This window comes from Podarcis gaigeae (assembly GCF_964106915.1).
Source record: "Podarcis gaigeae genome assembly, chromosome: 4".
NCBI classification, from domain to species: Eukaryota; Metazoa; Chordata; class Lepidosauria; order Squamata; family Lacertidae; genus Podarcis; species Podarcis gaigeae.
In genome coordinates this window covers 65,666,647-65,691,041 of record NC_139677.1, presented here as the reverse complement: position 1 = coordinate 65,691,041, position 24,395 = coordinate 65,666,647, and the positions used below count along the sequence as shown (strand labels likewise).

At 40.3% G+C, this 24,395-nt stretch overlaps 2 protein-coding genes across 2 annotated transcripts in view; one reads left to right on the top strand and one right to left on the bottom strand.

Moving 5' to 3' along the window:
- LOC310842814 (uncharacterized protein) overlaps positions 1-24,395 on the bottom strand; it is a gene marked incomplete at its 3' end in the record, with an annotated part of 217,824 nt that overhangs the window by 134,698 nt on the left and 58,731 nt on the right. The window lies entirely within an intron of this gene.
- Positions 10,656-21,557, top strand: POU1F1 (POU class 1 homeobox 1; the record flags this gene model as incomplete). The annotated part of the gene is made up of 7 exons (XM_083737230.1): positions 10,656-10,797; positions 15,258-15,323; positions 15,460-15,577; positions 16,774-17,012; positions 18,028-18,192; positions 18,536-18,596; positions 21,339-21,557. 7 exons carry the CDS (start codon positions 10,656-10,658, stop codon positions 21,550-21,552), a joined length of 1,005 nt encoding a protein of 334 aa, XP_083593356.1. The 3' UTR covers positions 21,553-21,557.

The window sequence follows — 24,395 nt, the reverse complement described above, 5'->3', positions numbered from 1 at the left end:
TTTTTTTTGATGAAAGCATCTTCAAATCTATCTACAATGTAAAATTTGAACTGAACTTGAAAGTCTAGTTTGATATGTCCTTCTGGATGGCCAGTAGGACTTGCAAAAAGAAATCACATCTTTCTCTGTGGAGAGGAATCCAGATCTTGAAAGTCAAAGGCAGCATAATTTGTTTGATGAAACAAAATTGTGGCAGAAATGTTGTGCGCTCGCATATGTCTATCTATCCATAATCTCACTTTGCTTATTTGGTTTCTTTCTGAAGTACAATTCATTTTTATGTCTTTCTGTGAAGTGCAAAAGAACTCAAAATGTCATAAAATATATCAGATTCACAAGGAATGCTGCCAACCACTTCTGTAAACCACAGGCAGAACTCATCAGAGCCATTTTTATTGCACTTTTATTGGTCAACAACTGGAAGAAAAAATAATTGAGAGATAAATTAGATTTCTTTTTGTCTTTTATCTTCTCATATCATGAAGGCTCATTATTCAAGATTCTCTACAGAGTGTGTGCAAGAGTGATATGTATATAATACATTTCATTATAGCTCAGAATAGTAACTCACTGATTTACCTCTTAACACTTTTAAAATAAATTCCTTTTGTTTTGTTTTTCAGAATTTGACTTTCTTGCCCAAGCCATTCTTACTGAGGCTGGCATCAGTCTGTCTCAGAAGACAATGGAAGGGTGTGACTTCAGGGGTGAAGGCAAACCATTTGAGAGATACAGTGCCTGCTGTGGCTGTAGAAACCAACATGGGAGAGACATGTCTTGTTGCAGCTGGGGCAGATGACAGCATCTGATTGTGTGGATGCAGGTGTACCATAGCATTTCTTCTTTATGAGCTCCTTCCAGCAGTCATTCCTCCTCTGGTCAATGCTATGGATACATGATCTGACTACGTGTCTCCAGGCACTGTGGTTGTCTGCAAGGGATTCCCACATGATTGCCAACCTTCATGTCACGTTTGAAGAGATCTTTGTAACACACAGCTCCCCATAGAGCATGTTTTGGACATCCTGTCATCTTCCATTCTGTGGACTTGGCCAAGCCTGCATAGACATCGCTGAGACAGGACAGTGAACATGCTGAGAACATGAGTTTGGGAGAGCACATCTTTGTTTGAGGCTCTGTCCTGCCACATGATGTCCAAAATTGTCCTGATGCATTGCATGTGGAAGGCATTGAGGCATTGCTCATGGTGGCTGAAATTTGCCCATGACTCATTTCCATAAAGCAGCATGCTCAACACATAAGGCTGATAGACCTTCATCTTGGTATTGAGTGTTAGCACCACATTCTCCCATGTCCTGTCGGAGTCTTGAGCCATTGCCAACATACTTGACTAGCTCAGCGTCAATGGAGAGGTTGCCATTCAGCTACTTGGAAATCTAGTGTACAACCGTTTAAATAATGAAATTAAGATGTCCAAATTATTTTCCTGTAGGCTCCTGTGCCTTTAACAGGTGGGCAGAAATTCAACAGGTGTGACTTTACATGTCACTCTTTCCCCTGTCACTGCAGTTTGTTGTTAGAATTTTAGCTTGTTAGGCTGCTTTTAAAGGTAGAGAACCAGTATCAGGGGGGAAATTGTGGCAATTCAAATAAATTTTATTATCTGGTCTGGAGGGGAATATAATTTAATGTTTCTAAAACCAAAGGTTTGATATAAGGAGAGTGTTTGATGTTTATGTCAGCATATGCGTCACTTAATGAAGACAATAGGGATTAAAAGTGTTTGGCTAGACTGAGATTCTAAGAAACATGAAGAACATAAACCCTCCAGCAACATTATCTAACAAACCTTTTTTTAAAAGTTATCTAAACAATTAAGGGCATTTCCCACCCTCATCGTGAAAAGAGGGGGTTAACATGTCTCTTACAGTGCCATTTTATGCATAGCTCCTTGGAAGTAAATCCTACTGAGTTCAATGAGATTTACTCTGAAGTAAGTGTGTATAGGATTGCAGCCTTAAAGACAATCATTTGGGAATGATTATTTAAAGCTAAACAAATCTCTGACAGGTGGACACGCTACTAAGTAATATCAAACAGTTCTCCTTTCTAATATGAAATATTCATTTTATAAATTTATTTATTCTCTATATAAAGTTTGCTAACCACTCCAAAGACATGAAATGCATGGAGATGTACACTTGGGACCAAGGGTGTGCTGTTGTCAGTCATTTTGGGAAGAAAGGGAAAATGGTGATGTTTAGTGGATATGAAAAGGAGACTGTTGATTGCCGGATTAAGAACCAGATTAAGGGCTGGCTTTGGAGATCTCTTCCATTCAGGTACTGTTTTTGTCATGGGTATAAGGAGCATTACTGAAAACATACATTTCTTAGTAAGATATCTTCATAGTATTTCTAGCAAATGCAAAGCTCACTGGTCTTAAGTAACTTATAAAACATTCACCAGTAATTTATTAGACTCGCACAGCAGGGACTTAATCATGAAATAGAAGTGTTTTGCTTGATTGAATGGTCTGTCTGAGGGTTGTATAACACAACAAAAATAGCTTTTGATAACAACATGAAGTCGGACATATTTTTTTAAAAAAAGATAACAGTGTTCTTGGAAATCCACTTCATATCTAGTTTCTGGAGAACTGGTCATAATGCAAAGATGTATAGATGGGCATGTCTTGGCTTCTTCAGAGAGATGTAAGATTTTTTTTAAAGGCTTGGAATTGTGTGTGTGTGTGTGTGTGTGTGTGTGTGTGAAGGATGTACTCCAATGCGAGGAGGGGATGTCAAATATTTTCCAGATTCATTATTCCCACTCCAAGTCATTTTAGACAAATCTGAAGGACCTTGCATCCATTTTTATTTTTATTTTTATTTTTATTTTAAGAATCCAATTCATTGTCACTGAACTCGGTTACTGCCAAATATGAAGTGTTGTGACTAATCCAACGAACAACAGCAATGTTCTGGAATTGGAACAGGAAGTTTTCAACTCCCCAAATCTTAGCGTTGTGGGTCTTTTCTGTTATTCTCTGTGGATGAATTATAAATGTTCATAGTTCTGTTCTTCCTTTCTTACATGCAAGATGGTATGCAGACAAAGGGATCCAGGGAGTCCTGTACGAATGCAGGTTACTTCTGTTTGCACAAGACCCATTCTCCAAGTTCAACAAATTCTCTTCTGTTGCAGACTATCCCACACTGTTCTGGCAGCCGCCTGACACGCAGGAATGGCTTTCTTTGGGGACAGCACATAGGCAGCAAAATGGGAGAGGATGGAGGGAATTCGCATTTCAAAAACTGAGTTCTACTCAAGCTTCTTTAAATTTAGTTCAGTGAATGTAGAATATCCACATATACCTGTGTAGATACATGCAGGCATCCTTAGCTTCATCAAAGTGCTGATAAATATGGAGTCTGACAAAACATTATAATTTTGAATTAGCAATTATGTGAGTGAATCTAATATCTGATTTCCAGGGGAGCTATGAAAATGAATGATTTAATGCACTTTGTGATTGTTTGTTGAAAAACATGTTGAGAAGCATCACTTTTGTGAAAACTCTGTAGTAATTAGGATTATGTGACATTATGCAGTCGGTTTGCTTCTTTTCTGAAAGCAGGAATAGTCTTAAAGCTCATCGCGTCCAATAGCTTGCCACTTTTTACAACCATGTCACAGCAGGGAGTTCTAGATCTTATTAGGAAGATAAATGGAAGGTAATGTATCTCCCAGTTTGGTTTCCTGCTGAGAATAAACTTTATTCAGTAACAGCTACAGTGATAAATTTTGAAGAATTATAACTGGAGTTCTTGCAACAAGCTTGGTTTTCTTCCTCGTCGATTTGTGTTCCTTCCCTCTCACCTTCTCTATTTCTTGGTTTACTACCTCATAACCTAACGAACTCAGAAAATATATTTTATTATACAAATGGGTGGGAAGGTCCTCAAAATTCACCCAATTCCTGAAGATAGTGCATTTTTCACTCTGCCTGTATTCTCTTTTCTAATAATAATTTTATTGAGTTTTACATTTTTATCATAGTAACAACATATCAAATAACCAAAAAATAAATAAATAAAATTCCAAATTTCCCCCTCCCCCTCCCCTGACTTCCCTCAACAACTTCTTCTGGTTTTTTACATACTAACTTTTCTTGCTTGCTTTATTGTATCTCAACCTTAGGTTCTTTATATTAAATATTGTTATACTCCTATCATTTTAACATCATCTTTATGATTTCTGTATTTGTTTTGTTATTTGTAAGTGTTTACTCAAACCCTGCTAGTGAGTCAGTTTCTTTACATTGTCTCTGTAGATACAACACAAATGGTTCTCAGTCTTTTTTCAAGTCTTTATTGTCTTGTATTCTCAATTCTATCAATCCCACGATGTGTGTGCGTGTCTTTTAGGTAAGGTTTTGTTCTAATAGATTTCTGTACAAATCCTAGCACAATGGAGTGTCTTCTCAGTTATTTATTTATTCATTTAATTCCAGCTCTCCTCTTAAGAGCTCAAGCTGACACACCTAACTCTTCTCTTCACAACCATCCTGTGAGGTAGGTTAGGCTAAGAAAGTGTGACTGGCCCAAGGTCACCCTGTGAGTTTCATGACTAAAGGCATTTGAACTCTGGTCCCACACGTCCTAGTCCAACACTACGCCACACTAGTGTATATGTTTAAAATATTTTAAGACTGGCTTCTAAGGCATAGCTCTCGCAAGTTGGCTTACAAGACAATCTTCAAAATACATTAAATCCAAAAGGCCAGACCAATTTTATAAACACGTTCATAAAGCAATTTAAAACATCCCAAAGATCTCCGAAACTCAGCAGGATTAAGGTCATTCTTACACTCTCTTTTCAAAGTTAAAGGGAATCAAGAAAACATCTTCTAAATCTGATCCCGCAACACATTCAGCTGCATTTTCAGAATCCCTTAAAGGAACACATTTTAAGGATCACAGTGCAAATCTATTCTCTGTCAATCTGAAGCCATTGCTCTTCAACCTGTAGAATCACAGCAGAGATCACCTTTTTATTTTGTGTTAAAGCAAAAAGGCTCCAAATTTGTATGATGTGTTTCATGTGAATGAGTACTTTTAGTCAACCAATGGCAGACTAGTCAACCAATTTCTAGTCAACCAATTTCTAGTCAACCAATGACAGAATGGTAGAAGATGACTTCAACAGATGGTCCCTGCATAGCAAGCAAAACATTTTTTTACAAACTTCCTTTGTTCCACAAAAGGTTTAACATTTCAGGAAACCTACTGTCTTTTGTTTCTGGTCACACTAGAGAGAATCACTTAAAGAAATACATTAAATAGGTCCTATGTGGCATGTAGCATAGATTGTTGGTCTTAGGTCTACTAAGATTGGCTTAGTCTTTGGCAGCTGTGAGGTGGGTGGCCAGGATAAGATGGCGTCCTTACACAGAGCATCAAAAGATCCAGGCCTTACTCAAATACTTTGTACTTGGAGCAGAATACGGCACAAAAATAATTCTAATTGAGATTTTTTTTTAACAAAAAAAAAAAGAATGGCCTTCACTTGAAGAATTATTGATCATAAAGTTGCAGCTGTCTTCCTTTATTTTTATTTTTAGAAATGAATTGCATTACTCTTATAGAATTGTGGAGTGGGGAGCTGAAAACAGCTTCCATTGCTGGATCAAAAGCATAACTTTCTCTTTTTTAAAAAAATGTTTGAATGACCTTCAGGAGAAGCTGGTTTGTGGCTTGAATATGCTGATGAAATCACTTTGCTTGCAAGTTGTTTTGCTTTGTAATGAAACTCTAAACGACTAGCCGTGCTGAACAGATGATGTTTTCTCCCTTGTACCCTAATATTCATTATTACAATCTGGAACCAAAGTTCATGTATGAATATAGATGAAAAATAGGATTTAAAGGATGCTCATGTGATAATCTCCATTTGATTTTCTTTCCAAAGCCATCACGACCTTTTCTTTATACTGCTGTTGGAAAGAGAAAGCAGTATCTCACTATTCGCTGTTATACATTTGTGTGCGTGCAAACACATCTGGAAGCACTTTGAACATTCACTCATCATGGTCAGTTTTCCTTTAAATAAATAAATAAAAGATGGGCTCATTTTCCAAACTTTATTTAAACCTGATAATATTTCATGATTTTCTCCTGTTTGAGTTCCTAGAATCACAGAGATGGAAATGACCTTAAAGGGCTTCTAGTGCAAACCTTGTCAGTGCAGGAAGCCGACTGCAGCATCCCTAATGCCCAGCCACTTTCTCACCTAACATCTTCTGAGGCAATCTGTTCCAGTCCATAAGACCACCTATATCATTAGGAAGTTCTTCCTCATTTTTAGTCTAAATCATTTTTCTTGTATTTTGGACATACTGGACCTACCCTCAGAATGACAGGATATAAATTTGATCCATAGTTTATGTGACAGCCCTTCAAATGTTTTAAAATGCCTTTCATGTTGCTTCTTACTCAACCTCTTCACCCTTTCCTCATAGGAAATTTTGAAAGAGTCCTGTGGATACCTCATCCAGTTTCTGTTGTTTGCTTTTCCATGTCTCTGGGTAAGAGCCAGATCCAACAGAATTAAAATGGATCTGCTTTAGTTTTATGATTTTAGGTGGGGTCCCCTCCACCCCTCAAATCAAATGAAAGTTTACATTGGTAGACTGCACAGTAAATTTAATACATGGATCTTCACAAATTTTCCATAGAATGACAACAAAATCATCAACAAATCAGAGAACATAACTGTGGGCCAAGAGATGACCTGTGATATGCTGGTGGTTTTCCCTCCTACCTTTTCATTTCCCCTACTTTCTGTTCAGGTGCTGATCAGAGCTTTACAAGGAAATAGAATTGGAACAGGAAGTGCAAGAGAGCGTGGTTTTTCTAATTTCCTCTTTAGGCTTTATGTACCACCTTCACCCACCAGGGCACACTGAGAGTCAGGGTTTGTGGGTACCATGAGAAGTCAAACACTCCATGATAACCAAGGGCACCATGTTGGTGACCTCAGGTTTAAGACTGGCATCTTGACCTGTCAACAAGACAAAGCAAGCATTTATTAAACTTCCAACCAATACCAGAGGTGTTTCATTTCAAGTGAACCAAAGCACCCACTTTTCATAATCAGCAACATTGCCACCAACCAATGTTATGGCAGACACTAGATCGAAGCATGCTATTAGCATTCTAAGGAGTATGTAAGATCAAATTCAAATATAAAAAACACTGTTAGAGTCTTTTATATTTTACTGATTAAAAACATTTCATGCTCAAGAACTTTTGGGTTTTTTGGGCATGCACTGTGTCCAAACACAGAATTTGGGGGAACTAATATTTTTCCCTTACAGACACACCCCTCATTTTAGCTGTGCATTGAGAACCGTGGGAGCACCCTATACCAATTCACATAAGCAATCTGTGATACACAGGCAGAGGTTGTTTTTCAGCGATCTAGTGTGAGGACAGGTGCCCCAGGAAAACAAATTATCTTAATTTTTTATCCTTTATCAAGTAGGCCCATTTCCCCCATCGGTTGGGCTTTAAGACTATTGTCAGCCATAATGCAATTATGCCTGGTCTTAGTCCAAACCCAATGAACCAGAGCTTGGCAACAGGAGCTAATGCGCCTTCTATATATTTTAAAAAGTGATCAGTGCATGGGAAAGTGTCTTCCGCTGAAATCTCTTAATCCTTTCTCTTTATCAGGTGTTTTTGCTACACTGTATGTGTCCATCTATGATACAGATTGTCAAAGGAATCGTTCCATTTGTCCAGTCATGCAAACTGTTAATTATGGTTTTCTTAATAAGTATAACAAACTAGGGAGTCAACGCATGCTTTATATTTTGCAAGGTTTCAGGTGGTTCATTGTGATAACTGATTTGCTATTGCTTTGCCCAGGACTGTATATTGTCTCCATGCTTATTTAACTTATATGCAGAATTCATCATGCGAAAGGCTGGGCTGGATGAATCCCTAGCCGGAATTAAGATTGCCGGAAGAAATATCAACAACCTCAGATATGCAGATGACACAACTTTTATGGCAGAAAGTGAGGAGGAATTAAAGAACCTCTTAATGAGGGTGAAAGAAGAAAGCGCAAAATATTGTCTGAAGCTCAACATAAAAAAAACTAAGATCATGGCCACTGGGCCCATCACCTCCTGGCAAATAGAAGGGGGAAGAAATGGAGGCAGTGAGAGATTTTACTTTCTTGGGCTCCATGATCACTACAGATGGTGACAGCAGTCAGGAAATTAAAAGACGCCTGCTTCTTGGGAGAAAAGCGATGAGAAACCTTGACAGTATCTTAAAAAGCAGAGACATCACTTTGCCGACAAAGGTCCATATAGTTAAAGCTATGATTTTCCCAGTAGTGATGTATGGAAGTGAGAGCTGGACCATAAAGAAGGCTGAATTGATGCTTTTGAATTATGGTGCTGGAGGAGACTCTTGAGAGTCCCATGGACTGCAAGAAGATCAAACCTATCCATTCTGAAGGAAATCAGCCCTGCTCACTGGAAGGACAGTTCCTGAAGCTGAGACTCCAATACTTTGGCCACCTCATGAGAAGAGAAGACTCCCTAGAAAAGACCCTGGTGCTGGGAAAGATTAAGGGCACAAGGAGAAGGGGACGACAGGGGACGAGATGGTTGGGCAGTGTTCTCAAAGCCACCAACATGAGTTTGACCAAACTGTGGGAGGCAGTGGAAGACAAGAGTGCCTGGCGTGCTCTGGTCCATGGGGTCATGAAGAGTTGGACATGACTAAATGACTAAACAACAACCAACAGAATCTTCTGGGCCCATAACACTATTTGCATTCAATCTTCTCCTCAGTGGGGTGTGATCCTTGCCCAAATGACAGCCGCCTTGAGTTATCCCCTTTGGAGCTCTGGGCTCCCACAATATAATAATCTCCCTCCCTTCCACTCATAATCCCCATTTGCAACCCTAGTTTTGTCCATATTCATATAACCAGACTGATGCAATTCTTTCATATTAACATTGATTTTTATCCATGCAACATGCTAGGAAATGAATATTATGAGTAATTCCATTCAGTTTTACTGGGAAATTTCTTACATAGTAGAAGGAAACTTTTTTATACAGACCCCATAGGATTCAGTTCAAATAAATTTCAGTATGCTCTCATTACTAACTCAGCTCATTAAATTCAATTGTGACTGCCTTGCTCTAGATCAGAGAAGAGAAAACCTTCCCTGTGCAGAATGTCTGGTGCAATCCTACATTTGCAGCGTGACAGTAGTCATGCGGAATGCATATAATTCTCTTGGGAAAAATTGGGAGGAACCTATCAAATGTGGAACCAGAACTGTATAATTGCAGTGACAATATCTGTGAGTTATCAGTCAATATGAATGACACTTTTTAAGTGTTGCTTTGAATTCAATACAGGATGCAGCAGAAATTGTTAGCTCAAAAACTCAAGTAGCATGCGAGGTTTTCTGCTTGTGGAAAAGCCCTATCTTCTCTCAAACAAAGCTCTTCCAATTGGTGGCAATGACTATTCTTGTGCCTTATGCTTCTACAGGTAGTATCATGTCTTCCAGAAGCCTGGACAGCAGACTTTGGGCTTACCGTATATTGTAGATGGAAACTTATTTATGTTCGTCCTGCTACAATTAGTACTTTTGATCAACCGTGCATCTCAGCATCCGTTGCTGATTGGTGGATACATAACTGCTTTTTTAGGATGATACGTATGCCTTAAATGTATTAATGACTTCAAAGTAGGGTGAATGTTTATCTGATCTTATATCTTATATTTGGTTTTATCAGAAGCTATGTTTATTACAATGCCTTTTCAATGTGAGTCTCTGAATTTTTTTTAAAAACAGCAACATTTAAAAGCAAAAGGTTATAAAATGCAACTTATTCCCATAGGACCTTAAAACAACACATCTTTCATGTATTTTCCAAGTCTGACTAGTCTCAATAAACACTTAGTACTTCTTATCATGCAGAGTAGTATGTTTGAAGCCTTGTTCATGAAATAACATCTGTTTACAGATTTCTTCATATAATCCAAAAATTAAGAACCAAATCTCATTTCTATAGTTTTTGATTTTGATTTACATATATAACTTTTGGATTTTTTTTGGTGTTTTTTGGTAATATTTTGGTTTTTCAACCTTTTGATTTGTGCGGTGGGGATCTCTGTGTGATTTGAGTGTTTGTTTTTTTGGCTTTTGGGGCAGGTGTTCATACGGTTGGATAACACCGAGGAGGTTTCCGCAACTATCATATGAGCAGAAATTGGGGTAAAAAGACTCCCTCCTGCAGCCTTATCCAATATTGTTCCTTCACAAAAGCCTGCTTGAAAAGAACCTGGGGAAAAATTGGGTCTCTGGTTTCCCCTCATTAATTGGGTGTCTGTTGCATTTGGGTGGGGAGGAAGGAGGTTCCTAAGTGATCAGGCAACTTGGCCAGGCAAAGCACATTAAAATGGATAAAGGGATTTCCTGACAGTATAAATACCTGCACACGACTTCCCTGTGCACCATAACCCATGTTATGTATATATGCAAGGGAAAGTGGTACAATCGAATCCGGACTGCTGGGAAGTGCATAGGGTAGACTTGGGAGAAAAGCAAGGCAAGGCATCTCTTCGTTCTTCCTTTTCTGTTTGCTTGTGGGAATGAGTTGTCAAGCCTTTCCTTCAGCTGACACCTTCATCCCTTTGAATTCAGACTCGTCACCCTCTCTGCCTCTGATAATGCATCACAGTGCTGCAGAGTGCTTACCCGTCTCCAATCATGCCACCAATGTGGTCTCAACAGGTACTTTTTTTATTCTATCAGTGTTGCTCTTCTCAATGTGCCATGCCTTGGCATCTTTCATATGCTACGCAAGCCCTTGAAGGGAAAACTTTTTAAAGAGATTAGGTTCTCTGAGCAAATGATTCAAACTAAAACTACCAGCGTGCCAGGTTTAATTGTGTATGGTGTAGTCGTTGTTTTTTTAATTGCCACATTAGCTTTCCAGTAAAATCTTCACAATGGAGAAGCTGGATCATCATAATACATCATCAAAAGGCTGGTGTCTTATTTATTTATCTGATGTCGTATTTCTTTAAAGTGTTTCTTAAATGTTTCAACAGACGATTCCAGGGTGGTGTACAAATGTGTGAATAAAATCAATTCACACGACGTACAAAATTTAAAACCATTTAAAAACAAGACGAAACATAAATCCAAAATGGTAAAAGCGTATCACAATTCCTAAAACCATTTACAATCTAAAATGTCTTATTCCCTACTTCTCAAAAAACTCATACTAAAGAATGGGAAGATGCATTATATGAAGTGGAAAATAAAACCAACCAGTTTGCACATATGCAAGCACTAAAAATCTAAGGTGATACAAATATTAACTAAGCTAATAAATCCTGTTTTCAGTTGCATGTCTAAGTATGGCATTATTAACAATTAATTTTCATTTGGACTCTTCCATATGACATTTTTTTGTTGTTGCTGCTGCTGCTCTAGTTGGTGGTATATTCTGCAACATGTAATTGACTCGTTTATACTGAATTTGTGGTGGTTTACATTGGAGCATCCACACATCCTTCTGCTTTATTAGATGTTCTGCAATGCTTCTCCAGTGTTACTGCATTATTGTCATCTGGAGCTAAACATCTTGAACAAGAGTGCTATAAAAGCTATCTGGGAGTGAAAAACAAAAAATAACTTGGAATGTTTGTGGTATAAAAAATTGAAGGATTTTAGCAGGAACATGCACTGTTTGGGAACAGAAGAGTTTGTCTGCCTCCAAAAGCTTTGCAAACACAAACAGTATTGAAAGTGGGATTGTATGTATAACCTCCCTGATACCAAATAATCATGAAAGCACAATAAAAAGGTTGCTTGGAAGGGCCTTTAGAGTTGATCAAAAGCATCAATTTATTCCAAGTGGCATGAAATGACAATTTCAATCTTAAAATCATTTGTATGCCCATTTTTTTCAATCTCCAGTATGTGTGTTTAAGCAGACGGAAAAATAGAACCAGATGAATTTGCAACCTAACACCCAGGGAGAGGCACAGGGAGTGGGAATTAATCTATATTGAAGGTACATCAAAAAGAGGTTTCACCAATCAATAAAAGTTTGATAAGGAAGGAGCCAACAAGCCTCCTAGAGGGAATTCCATAGTCTGGGCTGCAACCATAGATACTCTGTCCCATTTTCCTACCACCAGCATGTCTGAACCCAGCTGGAAATGGCCTCACAGATCTCAGAAATTGGGTATGATCGCACGATAATCCTTAAAACACCTTGATAATCCTTAAAGACTTGATAATCCTTAAAGACTGCCATCTTTAAAGGCAGTATTTGGCACTTTGAACTGGGATTGGAAACACAGCCGTATCCAAGGTCAGTCTAAACTGGAAAAGTGGGCCATGGCTTCTGAACTTTCTGCCACATCTGCATTTGTCTCAAGTCATACTTTCAAACACTTGCAAGGTTTTATATAACCTGCCAGAGAGTTCACAGTTTTAGAATATTTTTTTCCAAAATAAGAATTGTTTCAAGAATTAGATTTGAGGGCTACCTTGGCAACGTTCTACCTGGTCAACCTCGACTTCACCAATGTCTCCCCACTAACACTACCACCCCCTCCAAATAATCTTCTGGTAGTTGTGGACTCACAACTAAATGCTGCACTATGGTCCCAGTGACTGGCCATGCCACATCAACAACAATAAGACAGACCACTCAGAAGGAGGCAGAGGATGCCTTGTGCTGGTTTAGAATAATAGATGCTCCTTGGGAAGGCAGGGAAATATGATTTTTAAGGTAGAGATCCAAGTCCCACTGACAGAGGCTTTTGTGTGGCGTTCCTTCATCGCTCCACATCTGGTTTCTCCCAAATGAGATATATCAGTGATGCATGAAAGTCATTGTGCTCAGAAGCTGCTACTCTCTCCTCTGCCCTGCAGGCAATTTAAGCTAGGCTCTTTTCAGTTCCTTAGGTTTCCTGTGACTTCAAGAGCTCTCCGTTTTTAATTTCAGAGAAGCATCAAGATGTGTATTAAAGCAGATGACCCTGAAAGTATATTATACTGTATCCAACTATTTCAAAGATCATTAAGTTAAAACTTTTTTTCTGTTACATGGGAGAAAACCAATTTGTGGATTCAAAAGAAATGAAGAAAGAAGCAGAACGCTGCACTGCCGTTTTAATTTAATGTGAAATAGAATCCTTCCAGGAATATAATTCATTTCTATTTCAATGCCTTAAAACAAGAACTGTGGCTGAAAGAATGAAAATCAAAAACGGCTTGGCACACAGTGATTTATTTGCAGTGCACAACCCCCCTGCCACACACATAAACACACTTGCTTTTTAAAAATTTTGTGAATAGTTCATACTGCGGACTTTTGACCAGCCTGACAGATAAGGATTGGATTAGTACAGAACTATATTGAAACTTGCATGTGTGATCTTTAACAAACAGCTCTGTTTTGAAGTAAAACTGGATGCACTGATTTGCGGGCAGGGGAGTTCCTTCTGTGTAAAATGGAATCAAACCAAAGAACAATGGGTATATTTGACTAACGCAGAAGCCATTCATAGTTCAAGAAGTAGTCAAATGTTCCTTTGATTCCTTTATCATCTGCCCACATCAGACATGGCTATTTTTTTAAAAAAAAGGTTTTATTTTGTAAAATTTACACAATAAAATATATAGCTAGCACACAATGGCCTACATTTACTGGACTTCTGCTCCACCTGCTTTCAACAACTTTGTCCTGCATGGTAAATCTGAGGTGCGTTGAAAGCTGGGTGCATGCAGTTGCTTTCCCTGAATGTACAGCTCAAATTTACACACTTTCTTAAGATGCTCTCCAAAAGGTAGAGTATAGACTCAAGACAGATCCAAAATGTGAATATAATGTATTATTTATTTGCCTGTTTATTTCGTAACATTTGTACACAATTTGATTGTAAAAAAAAGAAAAGAACAACGCTCAGAGCAGTTTACAAAAAGATAAAACAATAAAATAAAGGGGGGGAAATTACAACCATACTTTTAAAGCATACAAATAGAAGGTAAAATATTAAAGCTGAGTAAAATTACCTCCACTTTCTTAGTGTCTGGGTAGGCTTGTCTAAACAGGAATTTGTTTAGCAGGCACCAAACATAGAACAGTGAAGGCACCTGCTTCATCTCAACAGGCGGGAAGTTCCAAAGTGTAGATGCTGCCACACTAAACGGGTCTTCTGTGACATCTGTAGTGGTGCTAATTCTTCAACTGAAGAGGTCAAATGAACACATGTGGGGCAAGACAATTCTAGTACACTGGTCCCAGTTTGCATTTCTTGGTGCAGAAAGTATTGATCTGATGTGTAGAGATCTTTCCCATTCTAATTAATTCAAGAGGGTTCTGGAAGCTTCTCTGTGTGGAAGAAACAAGCAGGAGTTCCTGATATTCTGGGTTATTCCTTCGGAGAAGCTGAGTATAGCCGGCTTAAACTGGTTCTCTTATTTTTTCAGTCAAGGTCATGCTGACTATAAAAGTAGGGCCAGAAGGAGCCTGGGTTTCACTTTCTCTTTCTGTATCTTTTCCTTCTGGTGTGGTGTTCTGTACATAGCATGCTTAGTGTTAAGGTTTTAGACTTATTATAAGTTATTCAAGTTAAGTCTGCTGCAGCTGGATTTCTTATGGACAGCGCCAATCCTGAATGTATTGGATTTGTGACCATTATGCTCATTTGCCTTCAGTAGCAGTAAAGCTCGGCTGGATGAAATATTCATTGCCTCTGGTCTATTTTGGGGGGTAATCCTGCAACGTGTTTAAGGTTTTACTCTGCTAACTATACATTGGAATCTATTCTGGGTCAATATTGCGTAGAATTTCAATGACATACAGTGGTACCTCGGGTTAAGAAATTAATTCGCTCCGGAGGTCCGTACTTAACCTGAAACTGTTCTTAACCTGAAGCACCACTTTAGCTAATGGGGCCTCCTGCTGCTGCCGAGCCGCCAGAGCATGATTTCTGTTCTCATCCTGAAGCAAGGTTCTTAACCTGAAGCACTATTTCTGGGTTAGCGGAGTCTGTAACCTGAAGCGTATGTAACCTGAGGTACCACTGTGGTATACTTTGGTTGGGTTGAATAGATGATCTTCGGGTCCTTATGCATGTTCTTACCGTTATCCTCTGTTTTGTTAACCCCAACCCCTAAATCTTCCTCCATATGCCTCTCCATGCCGACACTGGGGAATGTTCTACCAGGTCTGCATTATTCCATCCCTTCCTGCCATTATGGAAACCAGCAAGCTGCCTACGGCGTGATGGCAGGTAAGAAATGTTCCCTAAAAACCAGTGGGCCCGTAAAGCGGGGGGGGGGGGGGAATACATCTGTAACTAATTCAGTTTGTCTCAACTGAAATGGTCTTACTGCACTCTCAACTTCCCCCTCCCCCTTTTTACCCAGGTATCAAGCCTGCAGGTCCAGATATGCTGGCAGCCAGCCTCTCTCAAAGCCGCATTTTGCAGACCTGCAGTATGCCCCATCCCAACATTGTGAATGGTGTTGGCACATTGCAAGGCAAGTCTGTCCTGTTTCATTTTGTTTTGTTTTCCCTAACTGATTAACCTTATTACATAAAAGGTTTCAGCGCCCGAGAGGCATTCCTGTAACAGCGGTAGTTCAAAATCAAAAGGAGCAGGGTTTAAATCTTAATTGCCATTTAAAAACGATGAAAAGCCATACAGAATAGGGATGACTAAAAGGGACCTTGTGGTTGGAGCTAGTCATCATCATCGGGAATGAATGAATGAATGAATCTTTATTTGTGTCAGCCATCGGCCATAGCAATAAAACAACAATATGATATATTGAATGAAAATAAACAGTCAATTGTATAAAATGCATTTTAGGGTTTATAATCAATAGTCAAATAGTGGATCTTATTCTGATTGCCCCAGCTAAAAACCTTGCAACCTTTGCTGTCACCTGCTCATCTTGATCTGCCAAGAGAAAGGACACTGTAGCAGTGGTTGAGCGACCCGGAATGGACAATAAAAGAGGGGTAATAATCTCATTCCTCAAGTCTTTATAAAGAGTGCAAGCCAGAAGGGCATGCGCCACCGATTCAGTACTGCCATCTCCACAGGGACATAAGTGTTTTTCGTGTGGAATCTGTTGGAATTGTCCCTCAAGTACAGCCATTTAGAAACGATGAAAAGCCATACAGAATAAGGATGACTAAAAGGGACCTTGTGTTTGGAGCTAGTCATCTTCATCGGGAGGGAATCCTGCAAAGTCAGGAGCTGCCCCAGAAAAGGGCCCTTCTTGTCTATTCACTAATCAAATCTATTTTTCTGGTGAGAGATACGAAAGGACTTATTAGCCTGTGGAAAGGTTCATATGGGAAGAGATAGTGTTTCAGATAGCCTGGCCCTCAGCTTTTTAGGGTTTTAGCACCTTTAGTGGGCTTGGAAGCAAAGTGGGAACCCAGCACAGTCTATTTGTTTATTCATTTCCAATATTTATAGGCCACTTTTCACCACAGAGGGCCACAGAACAGTTTCCAGAACAATCAATAAGACCAGTGGACATAAGACCTGGGTAATATGAAACGAGAATAAGCTATTAAAACTTTAGTCCCATGCCACTTACCTGGGAGTGTGTCCCATTGATCTTGGTGAGGCTTACTTCTGAGTAAAGGTCTGCCTAGGATTGCACTGCTGCTAAATGATGTGAGCTAGGAAATTATAGCATTTGTTTTTGTTCTCCAACAGGTAGCCTCACCCCTTGCCTTTATAAATTCCCTGACCATGCGCTGAGTGCCAGTTCATGTGCTCTGGGCCACAGCTTTCCTTCCATGCACCCCTCCATCCTTGGAGATGACTCGGTCACTGATTTCAAGCAGGAATTCCGCAAGAAGAACAAGTCAATCGAAGAACCAATAGACATGGATTCTCCTGAAATCAGGGAGCTAGAAAAGTTTGCCAATGAGTTCAAGCTGAGAAGAATTAAGCTGGGTATGTGACTTATTTAATTAAAGATGTTAGGAGATTTTTTTTAAAAAAATATTTTGCTTATGCTAAAGCGACAAATGCATGGATTGTGGCATACGGATAATGATAAAATGGTCAACTTTCAGCAGCAGAGTAGAAAGGGCAGTGTGAAAGGTCCATGTCTAAGTACTATTGCAAATGAACTGGGTTTTTACCCAATACTGGAGCTTTTCAAGCCTCCCACATTCTTCAAAAATTGTGCAGTGATATAAATGATCATATGCAGGAAATCTAAATGTGAATGTCTTTTCTGAGCGGTAGGAAATGTATAGCGCAAGCCTTGTATAGTGCAAGGATCCCTTTTTAGTTTGCCTGCTTCTGTGTTAAAATTAAAACACTTTATTTTGTACAAGCAACAGGGAATCTTGTGACAGCTTAAAAACAAAGAAATTTACTTTGGCATAACTTTTGTGGCATGTGGTGCATAAAGTGGCTGTAGATGCATTAAGCATTATCCATAGATGCAGAATCATCCTATTTACTGATCTCACGGAGGTCAGAAGAAAAAGAAAAGCAGAGAGGTACAGGGAATGCGAATTATGGCATTACCAGTGGCCATTCATGCAAAGTTGATAATTTGGACAGCCTGGCATTGGTTAGCTAATTAGCAAATGCAGTCTTCAAGGTGACACAGGATTCTTTGTTATTTTTGCAGCCACAGATTAATGGCTTCCTCATTGGAAAACCTTTTCTGTGTCTGATTGGTGTGAAATCAAAATCAGATTTGTTTTATTAGATGAAAGAAAAATTCCGGAAGAGCTTCAAAATCATCAGTGTATGCATATATATAGGTGGGTGTGTGGGTGGGTGTGTAGACTGATAAATAGATAGAAAGATAGATAGATGATAGATAGATAGATAGATAGATAGATAGATAGATAGATAGATAGAGATAGATAGATAGATAGATAGATAGATAGATAAAGTGTTCCTATGCCAGCATCTTTCCCTGAGCTTGTAGGATTGTTTTCTTTTGCAGGTTATACCCAAACTAACGTTGGAGAGGCTTTGGCTGCCGTGCATGGCTCTGAGTTCAGCCAAACAACTATTTGCCGGTTTGAAAACTTGCAGCTGAGCTTCAAGAATGCTTGCAAACTAAAATCCATCCTAACCAAGTGGCTGGAGGAAGCAGAACAAGTAGGAGGTATAACCCAAAATTCCATGGCTCTTCTTAAAGGAGATTTCCTTGCTTGTGTGCATTGAAACTGATGCGGAGCAGAGAACAATTTTCAGAAAGCACAGGCCTGCTCCAGCAACCCCTTTAGCACATTTAGTCAAGGGAGGAAACAGGATTGTTCCCACTAGCTCTGTCCCAGGTGCCAATGAACCAGGTGACAAAGCGCCCCCTGGGTCTTAGGTGTGGGTCCTATTTTGAAATCACTGAAATGTGAGCATTTAGTTCACAGGAATTGCAGGTCACAATAGCTTTTGATACTGTGCATGTTATCACTGGAAGTCGCTTTCTCTCACAATGTTCTGTTCTGCAGCTTTATACAATGAAAAAGTTGGAGTGAATGAGCGGAAAAGGAAACGCAGAACAACTATAAGGTAACACGGCTGGATGCTGTACTGGGCTTTTCAGCTTTGGGAAACGCAGGCAGTCAGCCCTTGAGTATTCCCATCTGTAGGAATAGCCTTCTAAGGCTGCCATCCTACATACCAGGGGTTAGGGATTTTGGGTCCAGGGGCAAAAGGCAGCCTACCTGGTCTTTCTAGTCAGTCCTCAAGACTTTCCCCACACGTCTCCCAATGAACGTGTGGATGAACCCCCAGTGGCCCTGCTCCATGCCACCCATGGGTGCTTTTGCCCATCTTACTCATCTGGATGGATGTTGGAGGGGTGTGTAAACCTCTGACTCTTGTGTGGCTAGAATGTAGACTCCTGTAGAAAGGTAAGAGTCTTCCTCATTGGCCCACTATTGCCTCTGGCCCAGCCCACTAATGCAATGCAGCCGTTAGGCACAAAGAGAGGACCCTTCCCTTCTATAAAACACTTGTCGGAGACTAAGAACCTAGAATTATAGAGTTGGAAAGCCCCCCCCCCCCCGCCCCAGTGGCTTGTAGAATTAGACTGCTTAGCTTTTTCCCCTTTAGTTGTTTTGTAAATACCGTAAGTGTTTTATAGAAGATGGTTGCTTTGCTGATGATTTGTAATTGTTTTACTGGCGATCTGTTAATTATTCTATGTGATTTATGTTGTAATTGTGATGGTCTGTTATGTTGTTTATTGTTGAAAGCCACTTTGTGATTCACGTAAGTGAAAAGTGGCATAGAAATATAATGAATGAATGACCCTGAGGGTCATCTAGTGCAATGTTTCCCAGCCTTTGGTCTCCAGCTGTTTATGGACTACAATTCCCATCATCCCTGACCACTGGGTCTTGCTAGCTAGGGATGATGGGAGTTGTAGTCCAAAAACAGCTAGAGGCCAAAGGTTGGGAAACACTGATCTAGTGCAACCGAATCCTGCCCACAGCCTTCCCTGGGTGGGCTCGAACCACCAACCTTCTGGTTAATAGCCAGATGCCCTGACCCATTGCACCACTTCCAAATACACATGTATATGATTGCCTTGTTAATTACATATACAGTCCTTATATGTGTTGGGGGGGGGGAGGTCCAAAACATCACACTATTTTCTTCCATATACCTAGTTACAGGTAGGTAGCCGTGTTGGTCTGCCGTAGTCAAAACTAAATAAAAAAATTCCTTCCAGTAGCACCTTAGAGACCAACTCAGTTTGTTATTGGTATGAGCTTTCGTGTGCATGTTATCTGAAGAAGTGTGCATGCACATGAAAGCTCATACCAAGAACAAACTGAGTTGGTCTCTAAGGTGCTACTGGAAGGAATTTTTTTATTTTGTTCCTCCATATACTTACAGTTGAGTTTGTGGTCCCTTTAAAAGACCTGTGCTAATTCAATCTTGTACGATTTTGAATTGAGAAAAACCACAATGTTTTGTTTTACTCCACCACCCTGCCAATGCTGATACACCCACACCCCACCCACTCATTCCTCATGAGGATGTCATTCCTCAGCAACACAAATACATTGCAAAGTACAACTTCTCTAAAAAGAAACCCTGAAAAGGGAACGTACCTTCCCGGCTGTTTTACATCAGAATCCTACCTGCTTTGCACAGCCCCTTTCATGTCAAACACAAAGTATAATGCTGCCCCCTTGTGGTGAAAATGAAAATTTGTACCAATACGGAGGGAATTGTTTTTTTGTTATCCCACTTGGCTTTGGAAGAAATATACCACATATCTGAATATTTTCACAATATTTCAGTTTGGGCTGAAAAGCACAACAAGCAGCTTGGAGGCAATTTCAACATTCGTTTGTAGTTTCCCCAAAGAATGAGGCAATATTATAATATCGTAACAAGGTTTCCAACTTGTTTTTAAACGTTACGCTCTCAGATTAGAACCGCAAATTTAAGCCAATTTAAAAAGTGATGTGGTAAAACACATAATTTTGTGTTAACTGGTACAGATTACCTTTTTTTGCTCAAGTGTTTTGATTCTTATTTTTTATTATGGCCAGGGGCCTCCAAAGGTGGAAGTGGCTGAGGCCTCTCTGGACATGTGAGAGATATTCCCAAGGAAGGTTTTCACTAAAACACCTTTGGCAATGTAAAGGTAAAGGTAAAGGTACCCCTGCCCATACGGGCCAGTCTTGACAGACTCTGGGGTTGTGCGCCCATCTCACTTAAGAGGCCAGGGGCCAGCGCTGTCCGGAGACACTTCCGGGTCACGTGGCCAGCGTGACATCACTGCTCTGGCGAGCCAGAGCCGCACACGGAAACGCTGTTTACCTTCCCACTGGTAAGCGGTCCCTATTTATCTACTTGCACCCGGAGGTGCTTTCGAACTGCTAGGTTGGCAGGCGCTGGGACCGAGCAGCGGGAGCGCACCCCGCCGCAAGGATTTGAACCGCCGACCTTTCGATCAGCAAGTCCTAGGCGCTGAGGCTTTAACCCACAGCGCCACCTGCGTCCCAAGCAGTGTACCGTCCATTTTTAAAGCACCAATTTGAGCCTTGCTTTCCTCTTTGCTCTCTTGAATTTGGTGCTGCCCTCTTTTTCTCCGCTAGTATTGAAAGCACAGGGATAAATACGGATGATGCTTCCTATTTGCATCGCACAACCCAGGCTACAAATGACATGTGGATGTCATACTTTTTTTCCTGTCGTATATGTGAAACGCCTTGCATGAACTGGCCCATAGTTTCCATGTAGCCTGAGATACCAAGGATATGATCGAATTGTTATGGTTCTCCTTTCTAGCATTGCAGCCAAAGAAGCTCTCGAGAGCCATTTTGCAGAACAAAGCAAGCCGTCATCTCAGGAGATCATGCGGATGGCCGAAGGGCTCAATCTGGAGAAAGAAGTGGTCAGGGTCTGGTTCTGCAACAGAAGGCAAAGAGAGAAGAGAGTGAAGACCAGTTTGCACCAGAACACCTTCAATTCCATGATTAAGGACCACCAAGAGTGCCACTAGACTTTCTTGGACAGCAATACTTTGAAAACTGGACTCCCTCCTTCCCCCCACCCCACCCCCCAGGAAAAGAAACAGGCGTAAATGCAGGGCATGCAATGCTTAACACTTTTACAAGTTTGTCAAGCTTAATAATAAATAATTTTAGGGATGCTTTATTTAAATACTGTGCAGTTAATACAGCCTAGTGCAGCAGCAACTTGTGCAATTTAGTAATGCCAAAATTCAAAATAGGCAAAGCAGGAATGAAGACTGCTTGGCCTATTTTAATACCACTGTCTATAGTGTTGGAGGGTGATGATGACTCCTATGGGTGCAGAATGCAGAAGTTAGGTGGTTAGATATTCACCTTTAAAGGGTGGCCTACTGTGGTGAACACTACTTGCATATTTTGGATGGGGTGTTCTCACACATCCAAGTGCTTTGCTTTCTTTATTTTAGGCTAAAATCTTTTACTTAGTTGTTCACTGCTGCCACCATGTATCTAAATATCAATGATATATCCCATTTTTTTACCCACCAGTAGCTAGCTATGGATCAGCGTGGTACAAAACAGCACCGGCTCCATTTCAAAGTAAAAGGCAGAGTAATTATTTATTTTAAGTATAAATAGCTGTGGATCTTAGCTTGTGTAGATACTATATGTTGATCTGTACATGGTTTAATTCAGAATGGTTACAGCTGAAGTTACTGCTTCTTTAAGAGGAAGAAACTGAGAGATTTGATTTATCCCCTATGGTCACTTTCCCTAAACCACTCCAACCCAGTTAACATTCATCCATCTAGGTGTGGAGAACTACCAAGGCTGCAGACTGCACCCACATTGCTGCTCTTCAAATTTGTGCCTCCCATAATCCCTTGTCTGTTGAAACAGGCAGGTGGGGAGGGGATTTCTGTCACTTGTAATCTGCATTTCAGAAATTCCCTATATCCTGAAGTGTAAGCTCTGAAACTTACATTGAGATCCACAGACTAGAAAAACGCCATTTATACCAGCCTAATCAATTTGGACAGAGATTGAGATGGAAGGGATATTTAAAAGCCTGAGGTTATGGGTAAATTCTGCTGACATCTATATGCTGTAGTCCTTTAATCCAAATACTCTCATTAGCGCCCTAGACATTAATTGAACTAGCTAAATAAGTTACAGCATGAAGCCTTTTCCTCTGCAAGAATGAGATTTCATAGGAGGGGAGGAAAAGATGACAGGAATCAAGGGATTTCAGAGGGGGGATGAAAAAACTGTCAGCTCCGACTGGGGCAGGCTTATCGGTGGCATTGATGAGGACTCTCCTAGTTGACAGGATCCTTAAACCTAAAAGCTCCTTAAAGCAGCTGTCGCCTAATGAGCAGTTTTAGCAAACAGTGAGGGGCCTGCTGGTTAAAATATCGCCAAGAACTTTTAATATGGGAAAGGCTTATAGGCAGGCATTATCTAACATCTGCATTCTGTACATTCATCATTAAAGCTACTTCACTCTACCTTTGCATTTTGATTTTTTGCTTTGTGAAGTCCAGCCAGGATTAAAAGCTTGCTGTTACCAAAAGGCAGTTGGCCCAACGAGAGGTATTCCTTAAACTACATTGGAATAAACATGGCAATTACCTCTATCCTGGCTTATACAGGGAAGCCAGTAATGCATTAGTTTAGAGGCCTCATCCTAAAAATGAAAGGATTCTGCTAAAGCACCATGTAGTATAGAGGGTCTCTAACTGGGACCTTTATTAATAAGCTAGACGCCATGTGACCCACATCTTGGAAATGACCATAGCACGGAATGGGAAACGCACATGGCTAGGTACAAACAAGCATTTGGCAATCAACAAAAAACACAATTTTTTATTTCGATGCATTTAGATCCCACATTCTTCTCCAAGGAGCACAAGGTAAAGTCATAGAATTGTAGAGTTGGGTCATTCAGTCCAACCCCCTACAATGCAGGAATCTGTTGCCCAACATGGGTCTCAAGCCTATGACCCTGAGGTTAAGAGTCTCATGCTCTATCGACTGAATGGGTTCTCCCCATTCTCATTTAATAATGGCCTGGTTCACGTCACTTCAAACCATAGTTTAAAACAGGCATAGGCAAACCCGGACCTTCAGATGTTTTGGGACTACAACTCCCATCACCCCTGACCACTGGTCCTGTTAGCTAGGGATGATGGGAGTTGTAGTCCCAAAACATCTGGAGGGCCAAGTTTGCCTATGCCTGGTTTAAAATAATTGCGGTGGAAAACAGCATCCAGACAAGGTTAAGGGAAAGATTTTGATCATCCACCACAGGCCATTTTGACAGGAGGGTGGAGCCTTCCACTTGTCAATCCCCAGATATCATGGTGACCCTATCTATCTATCTATCTATCTATCTATCTATCTATCTATCTATCTATGTATCTATCATTTCAGGCATAGCTTGAGTTGTGCCTGCAGAGGCAGATCCTTTGTATCACCAACTTCACTTCAAGCCAGCGTTGCAAATGAATGTGTGTGCTCATAGCAAGCTGTTTTGGAGCTTGCTATAAAGTGCCAATCCCAGCAGGCTAGCTGAAAGTGCCAATCAGCTGGTTGGTGCTGACAGCAAGGCTTGCTTGCCCAGGAACAGTGAAGAGTGCACTTTAAAGAGCTCACCTGTTCCTTTGCAGCTGTGTCTCCACACCCTGATAGTAGGTGTGTTTGGGTGTGGTTCGAGGAAAACTGCTTTTCAGGCCAAATTGGGGCCGAGCAGACTTGCGGTTCTTTAGTCCTAGTTTAATGTGATGTGTGAACCACCTCAATGTGTTGTCTGGCTATTGTTCAAAGGATAAACAAGCATCAGGAATTGTTGGAAAACACAGCATTATTGCCA